The following is a 13,046-nucleotide window of genomic DNA, read 5'->3' on the forward strand; positions in this document are numbered from 1 at the left end:
TTTAGGTCAGTCTTTGGACTTGCATGGTCTCCATAGTATATTAAACACAGGAAGTGATGGACTGACACCTAAGGATGTGTTGTCAGAGTTGTTACACAATCAATTATGGTGCCAATGCCAACAATCCATGGAAAAACCATTTGCCACTGGCTTCAAGGAATTTATTGCTTTACCACTGCCTCCACCTGTAAAGTGACACACATTGGATCAAATTCTGAAAAAGAAACAGTGTCAGAAGTGAAAGATGAAGTTAAGACTTCATCTCTGATCAAGTTATAGATAAAATATTTTTTTAGTTACCCAAATGCCTCATAATTAAACAGGTTACAAATGCCTACACAGAGACATTTAAACACAAGTCACAGAAATTTAAAAGTCAAGTCTAAAACTGCAGAGGCAAAAGCTTTCCAGGATTCCACAACTTTTGAACATGCTAAATTAAAATTACGTTGTTTAGGAGAGCTACTGAATTTATCTTTTGTTCACATTATCCACATCACTGAAACATCACTTTTAAAAAACAAAGGAGACATTAGTAGTTACATCAATTTGAAAGGATTCCACCCTGAATATTTGAGAATGCTATGGGATGTGACAAGCTTCTGTGCTGCTCTCAGTGACTTTTACTGTACAAAGACCAAAATTACAGGGTTTACTTGGGATATTATTTGCACTGCCTCTGGAAATAGTGCCACAGTTGTCAATTATGATAAGATCTCTCTCCCACTTTCTTGCTAGTTCCATTTTGCTGTGTGGAGGAACAAACCCGGTGCTATCGCTCTCACCAGCCAGGGAATTTATTAGCAAACCACTGGGCTCCTTCTGCCTCAGGATGTCTGTTGCCTGACTGCTATTTTTGCAATTTTAGACAACGTCTTTGGCTGGCAAACTGTGAAGAGATGCAAAATGCCAATTCTGTTTCCAAGCATCGTAAGAGAAACTGCTGATACTCACCAAACTATTCCCTGAGCCCCAGAGCCAATAGGTTTCAAGTTCTGGTAGCGTTTGAGGACTGTGAAGGTCGAGTCACCTACTTCCACGCTGTAGAACTGGTTGTCAACTTTGCTTTTGCTCATGTTGTAATGTTTGGCAATATACGACACATCCACTTGTTTCCCAAATCCCTGTTGTACAGAGGAAGGGAAGGGGAGAGGGATTGGTGAAAACAGAGAAACCATGGCTGGTAAAACATTAGAATACTGATAAAACACTGTCAGTCTAATTTTTCAATAGAAATTATTGTCATTTTTGGCTCATTTTCATAAAGACTTTATCAAACCTCCTTTCATGCAGGAAGTCACCATAAAAAGGCACTGATTAAAGAAAACCAGCTAATTCTCCAGCTGATGTTTGTGACACAGTTACTGCCAATTTCTGGTCTCTGCCTGCCATCACTCCTGCTTCATGACTACTGGATTATGTGCTCGTGCCAATTCTGCCCTTGTTTGTTTAGCAATTAATTTAAAATAAGATAACTTTCATCAGTGTGGAGGTGGGGCAAGAGACACAGGAGTCAGGCACTTCATTCTGGATCAGACAGAGCAAGCAAATGCATTCCACTGAGTGCTAAAACTTTCCCTGAGCACGTGATGAAGGCCTTCAGAACCTTTCAACAGGGGTTGCAAAAGAAACAGAGCAGTTAATGAGATAAACTTCCACCCAAGATGATCATGGACACTTCTTCAGAAGCTCTGGAGGTCTTCAAGAGTTCTGGGCTCCTAAGGACAGGAGGGAGAGTTGCTCTCAAGACCTAATAAATGCAGGAAACACCAGTTTTTGTGACACAAAACCAAGCATTGTAGCTAGAACTGCACAGCAGTGTTCCTCCCCAAAACTGTAAAATTAAAACCCAATAATTTTTACAAGACTTTAAAAACTCTCCCTCAAATTTGTACAATTACCATGCAGGAAGTTACATTATAAGCACTTTATTATGACTACTGCTGAGCTCAGCTCCCTATAGATTAAAGAGCAAATTTATAGTAATTTGCGATAAAAATCAGAAGTAAGTGCTTGTAATTTAGAATTCTATAGTACATGATTCTGAGCACAGGATGCAAAAGCTCAACATATTACAACAGATCTGCCCTTAAAGAGTTGACAGTTCAATTATGGCAGTCAAGACATGCCCAAATGCCTTCCATAAAGGAAAAACAAAAACCAGCTATGCCTCTGTCTATGCATATTTTTCTTTCAGTGCTCCCAAATACAGCTTATAAATTTTCTTATTTGCTCTGTTATAAACTTCTTTCCCCCAAAAATTTGAATGATCAAATATATTATGTGTTTATGGACTACTAAGTTGAAATTTGATGGAGGTGGGGAAAAAGTAAAGTTGATTTCAGTTACATTAGTCTTTCAATTAAAAAGGACATCATTCCAGAGTTCCAAAAATCTGGCCATTAAAAACAGATTACTGACCTTGCAAATAACTTGGATGTTAAGGTTTGCCTTGAAAAAATTATTATTATTTTTCTGCCTGCTATCTGACTGGACAGCATCATCCTGAACACCTCATTTAGAGATTTTGAAACATTTTAATGAATGCAGCTCTTCATTCAAACACAAGGTCTTATCTCAGAAGACCAAGTGGAAACTTTTCATTAACTTGTTCATCAAACATTGTGAGGGGGAGAGCAGGGGAGGCCTTGCCCTAACACAAAAAATGAGAGATTTATGGACACTGATACAGTGCAAAACTGAAGATTCCAGAGAGTGAAATGATTCCAAAAGAGGTTTGAAATTTTCTCTTTGGAAAACAAACAGGCTGCATCTGATTCACACTGTGTAGCCTTAGTCTTGAAAGGTCTTCCATACAGTGAAGAGGGATGCATAAATTTGGCTATTCAGCTCAGGTATTCAGACCTGGAATTGAGAGGTTTTCTGGTTTTTTTAATACCATGCTCTTGATTGACAAGAATTTCACAGTTCCCTCTGCCTAGACAAACACATTTGGAGTGTGTTTTTTCCTGATGTCATTATCAGAATAATGCAGGACATATTCAGCATTAACACCCATTACTCTGAAATCAATGTTTATGTATAAAGTGTCAGCATAAAAATTGCATTCCTGAGTGAGCCTGACTCATAGCCAGCTCCTCTGGAAGTACAGATAGAGTGAATTTTTTAAAAAAATTGGATGACTGTGTTAAGGCTTGGATGAGCCAGGCCTGCCATAACTTGTTTGTGTCCTCACTCCTAAGCTACCTGACAGCTCCTTGTGTGGTATGCAGCTACATGAGAACACATATTTTATCACTCTATGTCTAGAATAAAAATTACTTGCTTTTAAGTTACCCTGACCATGTGAACTACTAGCCTCGGGAAACTCATGCTGCATACAGTGGGATTTCTGAACTGCTGCAGTTCCAGCAGCTGGTTCTTTTAAATCCAGAAATAACTTAAAAATCAATTAAAACAGTTCAGAAGAACCACTCTGGCATACCTTAGTTATATGGGTAATTAACATATCCAATTGCTTCAGTCAACAGCAATTAAAGTTGTGGACCCAGAAGACCACAACTGATAAGAAAACACAAATGTCCTGATGAGCAGCTCTCCTCTGCATAACACAGATGACTCCTATGACAGTCTGCTCCTAACTGTGTGTGAGGGGGAAAGGTAAAGAATGTTTTATTTTTCATGGAATAATTTTTTTTTTTTTAGATTAGTATCTTTTTCCCGACTTAAACATTTGTGCCACATAAGAACTTCGATAGAAAACAAACACCAAGTATTACTTCTAAAATACAAGGCAGACTGATATAGTTTGAAGTTTACTTCATGCAGAATGCCTCCTCTGAGTGACAAAAATTTCATCTTTGTGGACTGGCCAAGGTCCAGGTCATCTACTAAGTTGCCTCCCAGCTTTAAACCCATACTGCTAAAAAACTACAAAAGAACCCTACTCTATAGTTCCCAGTTTTTACCAAAGCCTAAATAAGCAAAACAAAAGCACAGTAAAGTTATTAAAGCCCAGTTCACTGCTTACTTTCATACCAACAGGAGATGAATGATATAACTTGTCATGATGCTGACTTAAATCAAATCCCTAAGTCAATGAATTAACAGCGTTATTGGATTAATCACATTTGATCAGATCCCCAAGCCAAGCTGACACATAATCAAGAACCATCTCTGGTTGATTCAACAGCCACTTCCTAATAAGGACAAGGAAATAGCAGCTTTGTTTCATTCCAAAATTCAGCTAAAAAATCTCTTCCCTTTAGCAAGGAAATTCATATTCTGTATAGAGCATGTCAATGTTAGTTTTAGTTTCAAACCCTGATGAAAAGGTTCTTCTCCAAATCCTCAAATTTGCATAGCTCATCTTAAAGAAGCCTACACCCTACATTTTGCTCTTCTCCTGTTACATCTTCAGGGCTCATTTAAACCCCACCCAGAAGCCTTGGTGTTGTTACAGATATTAATATTCTCCCAGATGCCCCCGTGTACACCACTAAGCTATTTCAGATTCAGGATTTATTGCACAATGGTTGCAAGTTCTGTTCAGGCAGCTTAAGTTAAAGCTTTGATTATGTGGTGTCAGAAAGGCACCCAGGGCTAGGAATTTCCTTCTGTAAATGCACCTAACCATAAACTCCTTTCAAATGTGATTGAGACCAACATCATAAGAAACCAGGAATTGGCACTTCATAAAGAAATAGATGGGGGAAGGAAGTTTATATATATATCTATGTTGCAATCAGGATATCACAGTAAAAATGCATAGGTCTCATATAGTAAAGTGAATTCCAGTGAGTGAATAAATTTTCAGGTGAACTTCAAATTAACTGAGGCCCCAAATTAACAATAAACATTGCAGGTGTGAAACTTCGAACAAAACATATCTAAGTTTTTTAGACCTCTGTGTAAGATGAAAATTTATTCCTCAAAGTATGCATGGAAATGCCATTTGCTCTTGGTTTCCAGAAACATTTGGACAATGAAATTACATTACTTCAACACTGATAGGAACTTAGCTTTCATTTGATGTGTACAGAAATTCATGAACCATTATTTTCTCCTTTCAGTACCTAATTGAAAACTTCTAATACACACACACACACATTCCCCAATGCCAGTCTTTTTCCTCCATACTGAGAAATTTAAGAGTACTAGAAATGAAAGTTTCTCAGCCCTGGAAACCTAACTATCCTTGTTAGCTCACTTGAGCATGTAGCCACATTTGCAATGATGTTTGTTTAGTAACCTGACAAGTGAGAAAGAGGAAAGAAAAGAAACTGTCAAGACTCAAGCATTTGAGAGGAAGGAAAAAGACACTCTCACCATTACTAACTGTTTAGAGAGCATATATTTTGCTTTCAAAGGACAGGTATTTAAAAATTCAGTGGAACTCAAATAACTTGCTGCCTCACACAGAGCTACAAACTATTCTTTTCCTTTCTTTCAGAATACAGAGAGCAAGAGTTTAAAAGCCCAATAGAAATAAAATTATGTTATTTTCTCTATTATAAGGTGAATTTCTTCCTGATATCCCATTTCATTTGTCCATTTCTATCCTACAAATAACTATACTTATTATATTTTACTGACAGACCTTTGTTTCTGAACACCACTCCTATTATTGACGAGCCTAAAATATGGCAATTTCTTGCAGCTCAGCATCTCATACATTTCAGCTTTTATAAATACAAACCATGCTAGTAGCAATTTAAGGCAAATTGCTCTCCTTTGCATCTCCAAGACAGCGAGCACTGTCACAGATTCTGCTGGCAGCATCAGCAGAGGGGAAATTTTACCTCAGTGTTCATCTCCTTCCCTGTGAAGATGAACACAGAGATCCTGGCAGGAGCACCCGTTCGAGGGTGCCATGATGCAGGGCCACTGAAATCAATTAAAGCCCTCCACATGTGTGTAAATGCAGGTGAGTGAAGGAATCAGATGGAAGGCTGAAAGGCTGACTCCCAATTTGCAGCTGGCACAGAGCCCAGAGATGAGCAGGACGGAGGAGAGAGGATGTTCTGAGCCAGACACCAGGATGGCTCCCCAGTGGCCCCCACATCTTCACCGCGCCGCAGACAAAGAGACTGCTGCGGAGCACAGCCCATCTCAGAGGTGGATGCCTTTGGTTCCCTCAGGATACAAAAGGATAATATTGTAAAGCTACAATTTAACCTTAGAAGTCAAATGCCGAGTTTGTACAGACTGGAATTCACGGGTATGGTAAAACTCTCAGTCTTCTGCCTGCTCTGAAAATGCAAACCCTGCTCACCTAGGTGCATCTGCTAAGCCAACAACACTGTGAATTTAATGGCTATCCTCCCACTTGCACAGCTCTAATTCTCACAGAAGATTCAAGTGCCAGAATTCTGGCATGAATATGAATTTGCTGAGCCTTCTGCTTCAAATTTAATGGTCACAGGTTTTGCTGTGTAAATTTGAATGGCCACAGAAGCTATCGCTTGGGAAATACAGAGTATCTTTGCATAGAAAAATCTACTAAATTATTTCAAATTGTGTATTTTTTATATGACAAATTTATGGCAGACATTTTATCTCTTTTTTTCTCCATAAAGCCAGACTTCTCACTTATTCTGGCTCTCCCTGAACTCAAAAGCCTATAAACAGTGATCCAATCTCCTACACAGGGTTTCATCTTTTGTGTGCGTGGTTGTATGTAATATTACAGATTGTGGTGTCACCAACCACATCACACCACAGTTCTCCATTCTTCCACCTCATTCTCCTCCTGTGAGGCCTGTATTAGTCACCCAGTCTTCCTGATTTTAGTGTGTTTTGAGTGGGATTTAAAAGCCAATTTCCGGCCTTATCATCTCTCTCCAGCTGCCTTGCCTCCCAGACAGAGGGCTTTCTGCATTTAGCCTTTCAAGTAGACAACTGACACCTGCAAACAACTCAGCCTTGATTGATCAGTGATTGATCTTTTTACATTTGCTTTATTCACTTTATTTCAACACTTCATATTAAAGCATTTTATTAAATGTAGTACAATATTTCTAAGTGCTGTTTGGGTATTTTTTTTTTTTTTTGTTAGTTTGGGGGGGTTTTGTAGCTGTAGTTTCTTGTTTATTTGTTTAAGCACTGTACTTTTTCAACCTCTTCTAACTGAGATATCAAAAACCCATCAGCTTTCTTAGCTCTTACCTAGTTCTGATTACACACAAAGCAGCAAGTCTGCATTCTCCTTTTCAGTTGTATCTACTCAGAACACAAAGCAAAGCATTATTTACTTATTCTTTTCTTGTCCTCCACATGTTCACTGAGCTCTCAGTACTTTTAATTCCTTCCTTCTTACAGGCACCAAATTTTCATAGCTCATTTACAGCTGTGCTATCATGTATTGCCCAGAAGCCACTGATGTCCCAGAGGTGTGTCCTTAATTCCAGGCCAGACTTCTAAAAGATGAGCAACCTGTGAGGATCTGCACAAGAAAACATTATTTCAAATGATTCCTCATCCCCCTGATGCCTGAAGAGCTCGATGCTGACACACAGGTCCACATCCACATGTGGACACACATCCAGCTCTGGTCATCACACCAAAGAAGGTTGAAAGGACTGATAAGAAACACTGAAAGAAAAGGTTCCTTGAGATTGAGGTTTCGTTATGGAGAAGAGCTAAATCAGTGATCCAAATGGAAAATGTAGCCAAAGATACAGGAGAGAAAGTAGGTTACTCAATAGAACTGTGTAATTACAGTATTTGATGTGAAGACAATAGCTAATGAAAGAATTCTTCCTTTTACAAATAAGGACTGTACGGAGTTAATAATCACACCTTTAGCTAGAAATAGACAGCTCTTGACCCTATAAAGTATCATTTTATTAATAGAAATTTAATATATCAACTGTTGATAGCTTTTGAGTACCAATTAATCTCCCATTGGATAGAAGGCATAATCATAGGACACACTACATTTAGAATTGTATTCTAAATAAAGGTATCCCTACAGCTTAGGGAACATGTAAATTCTGACAGGCTATACATGTCTTGATATTGATTTTAAAAGAATACTGAAAGACCAAATGGAGAAAAATATGGATGAAGAAGTCAGTGGTCTTCTGGAATTGTTAGATATTGTTAATATATTTGTATTAATATTTAACGTCCTATTCTACTCATGATACATTACTTTGCATGACCTAGTGCTACTGTAAAAATGTGTGGGATCCTACAGAAAAAAGCCTGTTGGTGATACCAGCCTTACAGAAGTCTAATTAAATTCTATAGGCCTTCTTGTCCTACTTTTCAATCATGATAGAAAAGCAGATGTCCTTTTCCTCCACACCTTAAAAAAGGTGGCTGTTTCAGAACATGAATTGGCTATCCATGTCCAGTAATTCCAGACTTAGGTGTTTTCACACTGCAAACAGGGTGAAGGGGTGGGGAGCTTTATATTTACCCTACTTATGCTACTGAATGTTTCTCAGGAAGAGCTGGTTTTTTTATTTTCCTGAAGTTGGAAATCCTCAAAACTCTATTCCTGCTGAATTAGCATTTAATTGCACAAAACTATTATGCCCAGTGACATAAGCTCTATGTCAAAGAGAAGAGCCTGTAATTATGTATATGTCACTTGCCTTCAGAGCACATAAATCTATGCCTTTTAGGCCACAAATACATGTTAAAGAAAAGTACAACCCCAGTACTTAAAATAATCTTCAATATTGGAGCTTTAAGAAAGGCAATTCAGCACAAACACTCTGGAGAAAGTCTGCAGTGAGGCATAAATTTCAAATGGAAGCAGGAACAAGAATGGAATAAACAATATTGCCAACTGGACACTATTCCTAGTCTCTAAATAAATATCTGGATGCTTGGACCAAGGACAGAGATATAACCCCCATCCCACTCTAAACAATACAAATGAACAGCATCCAAGACAGGTCTTAATGCAACCAGACATTTAGTTTAGAGACTGTTCTTGCACATAGTTCTAGCTGTTATTTGGATCAGGGCCTATCTTTATGGAGGGAATAAATTAACCTGAAGCTTAAACCAGCTTTTATCCTCAAGAGAATCGATCTGAAGGTCTGAAGAATTTGAAAAGGTATCTGTGTGGTGAGTGCTTGAAGGATGGACTTCTGCTCCCTACAGTGTCAGGACAGTATCTCTTTGTACTGTATTTAGTGGGTGATGCTGTTCTGGGTACCTGCTGCAGCCATTAAATAGGAATTAATCTCTCTCAGTGATAAAAATGCATCCAAAATGGTCTAAGTAAAAAAGTAGAACTGTGCAAAAAAAACCCCTTATTCTGCACAGTGAAAGTATTTTTTCATGAATGACACTTTTCTCATACAATCTGAGAAAAAAAAAAAATTCAATTTTTTGCAATTTTTTTTCTTTTCTTTTTTTAACGAACTCTGTCAAAACATTACAAAAATACTACACTTGACAAAGTTGCCAGTGGAAGAATTAAGCCAGTTAAACACATGCACATGAAGAAGGGATGATAAAAAAAAAAGACAGTTAAGCAGATTATCAAAATGAATTTCCAAGCCCCATACTAGAGCTGATGATTCCCAAGTCCAGATTCAACCTTCTCAGCAGAATTAATATTTAGTGTCCCTGAGTTAAAAAACACAAAGCAAACTTTCCAACACCTGTCACTGCTTAGTGTTAAATGCTTACACACAACTAATAGCCCTTTCTTTTTTACAACTGTGCTTTCACTTGGACTCCACATGTAATATAATAGAAAAAAATAGTGTTTATCATAAATTCATTTCTAAGAATGCAGCATTGTTTTCAGCCTCAAAAAGTGAAGAATGTCCCTAGTATCTCTCCAGTTAGTTAGATTACTGATGTCCCACAAAAAACCATAAAGCTATGAAGAGACAGAATTCAAGCACAAAACACTGTTCAGAAGTAAGCAAAAAGTCATCTTTCATTCACAAGGGAAAATGATGCACACAGATTTGCAACTAAATATGTTAATTAAATTAACCAAGAGAATCAAAAACTGGATAAATCAATGATCTTCCCCTTTGCAGCAAAGATGTAGTTTCAGCTTTGTGGGCTTCCATACATTGTGACCAAACAATTTCAAGGGTGATATAGAAATACAGAATTGGCTTTAGTGGAGCCTCATGGCTCCAGGACCTCAACACCACATGGTGTTCAATGTGAGACAAGACAAACACCACAATTTTAATTATGCTTCCTTCACTTCCAGTACAGGTAAACAAAAAAATTATAGTCACAGGCTACAATGTAAAAGATTCTGTCTCAGAAGAACAATAAAATAGTTGCAGTTTTTCTGTTTGAAAACCATGCCATTACTTTTCACTAAAAAACCTCAGAATATTAACTGACAGTTTATCAAAACAAAATCAAAAATCATTAAGAACAAATTACAAAATAAACTTGAAGGTAAATAGAAAACTAATTTTTGTGCTGCATTTCTCTATTTTTTTGGGTATTTTTTCTCATTTTTATAACCAGTTGCTTGCATTAAGTGGCTGAAACTGATTTCTGTTTTTCTCTTATTGTAGCATGTATTGCAAAAATGAAGTACAAGTATATACTGTACCTTGTTTTACCTGTAAGGAACACACACCTGACAAAAGGCAATCTTCACATCCAGAATAGGTTCACCACAATAATACAAGAAATGGCGGCTCATAAATACCTGCAATTAAAGAAAAGTGGACATAGAAATCGTGTCTGGCTGCTGATGTGCAAGTATAATGCAGCTCTAGCTTCATTTGGATTTTAAAACCAACTTGATTTGTCACCTAGCTTGTGAAAAACAGAATTGTCGTAACACTGAATTGTAAGAAAGCTTTAAATTATTTCCAGTGCCTGTCGAGGTTATGGCCCCAAATCTGACTTGGTTACATCTGGAAAGCTTTACAATAACTGATGCCATTAATTCAAAGTTTATCATGTCACTTGCATATTCCTACATCTACAACAACAAAAATCAGGTCAATAATGCTCTAAACAATGTGGGAATAGGAGACATTTATTATTGTGGGGAGGAAAAAACAAGTCCTAAGTTGACAACTATTAGGAAAGTTACAGAAGTGGAAAGACTTGGTACATCACTGTGTAAATTCATCCACTTTGTGAACATCCCATGTAGTTCTGCTCCTAACATTCTACCACTAGAAAAGCTACAGAAAAGGGCAGTAAGAAGGGTCCAAAGCACAAACAGATTCCTTACACAAAACAACTGCACAGACTGGGGAGAAATTTTTGAGCCTAGAAAAGAACTGAGTGAAAATATGCTGGACATCCACATGAGTGGCATACTGAAAAATGAAAAGGAAAACACCCTCCCCCTTTTTTTTCCAAATAAAAGAAAAGACGTGGCATCAAATTACATTATCAGAGTTAGAACCAACAACAGGAAATAATTCTTCATACACTGTTTTGTCACAGTGAAACTCTCTGTCTCATGTTGCTGTGGAAGCCAGAAGTCAACATAAGCACTAATATGATTAGGCAAATTCACATAAGAAGAAATCTGCTGAAGGCTACTAACCTCAAAAATATCACCCCTGACTCAAGACACCCCTGAGTCACAGTCTTCCACTCCATGCTCAGCCTATTTCTGGATTTCCCAGGCATCTGATACTGGCCCAGGGAGCCATAGACTACACTAGACAGGGCAGGCCTCCCTGTGCACCCTATTACAGCTGTCTTAATTCAGTTCCACAGCACCACATCCAGCTCTGCCTAGCCAGTCCTGTCCTAGCCACATTCCAGCATGGCACCTCAATGACAAACACCCACAGCAATGTTTTCAGGCTGAGATAGGCAGCTATGTCACAAGACTTTGAAGCTCATAGTTTCTTCTGCATCAGTCCAAAAACCCCAGCCAAACATTAAACAACGATAAAAACTTGTTAACAGCACAACGAAAAAAACTAGCAAATTTTAGCTAAAATTGGATAAATTATATAGAACTTCATGTTTTTCTGTTAAATATGAAATCACTGTAAGGACTTAAAAATGAAAAGAGAACAACCATCCAACCATCACTCCATAAAGATAGTTATGATTCTGAAAAACTATGTAGCTACTTATGGCGCTTGTCTTCAGTAGGAACAACTAACAGTATAAATATCATATATAATTATATATATTATATATATTACATATATAAAATTATAAAATATAATATATAATATAATAACTAAGTATAAATAGCATTAAATAAGACAATATTTAATTTGGAGTAATTTCAACTCACACCAATTGATCAATAATACAAGAAAGTATTCACCAATGCTTGCCAGCTTCAATGCATCATGCTCCCACATGTGTTTAATTTTTAATGAATGAATACATGAATAATCCTGTTTTGAAAGCAAGTTTATGACCTTTTCTGCATCACATTACAGTGTCTGAGATTCCTGTCTCACTGCCCACTGAGTCATTACCAGAGTCTCATATTCCACAGAGGATTTATAATAGTTTATATTAAAACAAAAAAGAAGAAAGGACATTTTGGGTTATTTTGTTGGCTTTGATTTTTTTGTTGGGTTAAAAAAAAAAAAGGAACTGAAAAAAAAATAGCAGCTTTTAACATTAGCCATATTGCCAATGATTTCTGTAAAGCCAGCAGGTAATTACACTGTCATGCTGCAGATATACTCACTGGCTGTATGCTTAACATTGCTATAATAATCAATGACTGAAACGGAAACATCAATAGCTACAACATACCACGTTCAAGACAGAGTTTAATTGTGGAAAGTGAAGAGAGGGAAGAAAATTGTGGGAATTTGGTTTCTCCCTGAATATGCTGTGACAGCATTGAGAAGACATACTTTGTATTATGTATGCATTACTAGTCATACCCAGCTCCTCAGCTGCCCACAGGAATTACTGTGACTGGTAATAGTCACCCTGGGCAGAACAATAGACTGGTGAGTTTTATGAACTGGAATACATCATAGAATTTATGATGTTGTCCTTGCATGCAGTTAATGCTTATAAAATAATAGAGGCATGATATGTTTTAATGGCCTAGATCAATACTTATAATCCTCTGTACATGAGATACACCGAATATAATCTCTACAGAGCTGAGTTCCTCCAGTTGTACAATG

The 13,046-nt window shown here is 37.4% G+C and overlaps 1 protein-coding gene across 3 annotated transcripts in view; it reads right to left on the minus strand.

Moving 5' to 3' along the window:
* Nucleotides 1-10,609, minus strand: part of MAPK10 (mitogen-activated protein kinase 10) — a 71,017-nt gene extending 60,408 nt beyond the window's left edge. For 2 of the 3 annotated variants that reach the window (XM_058837881.1, XM_058837880.1), the window contains exons 1-2: nucleotides 10,544-10,609; nucleotides 955-1,124 (exon numbers count right to left, since the gene is read on the minus strand). In XM_058837881.1, the coding sequence (XP_058693864.1) occupies nucleotides 955-1,124; nucleotides 10,544-10,609 (236 nt within the window). Of the gene's footprint in view, nucleotides 1-954; nucleotides 1,181-10,539 lie in introns of all 3 variants that reach the window. The other variant, XM_058837879.1, reaches the window with a different exon arrangement.
* Between the last annotated feature and the right edge of the window lie 2,437 nt (nucleotides 10,610-13,046).

Source organism: Poecile atricapillus, chromosome 4, assembly GCF_030490865.1.
Source record: "Poecile atricapillus isolate bPoeAtr1 chromosome 4, bPoeAtr1.hap1, whole genome shotgun sequence".
Taxonomy (NCBI): Eukaryota; Metazoa; Chordata; class Aves; order Passeriformes; family Paridae; genus Poecile; species Poecile atricapillus.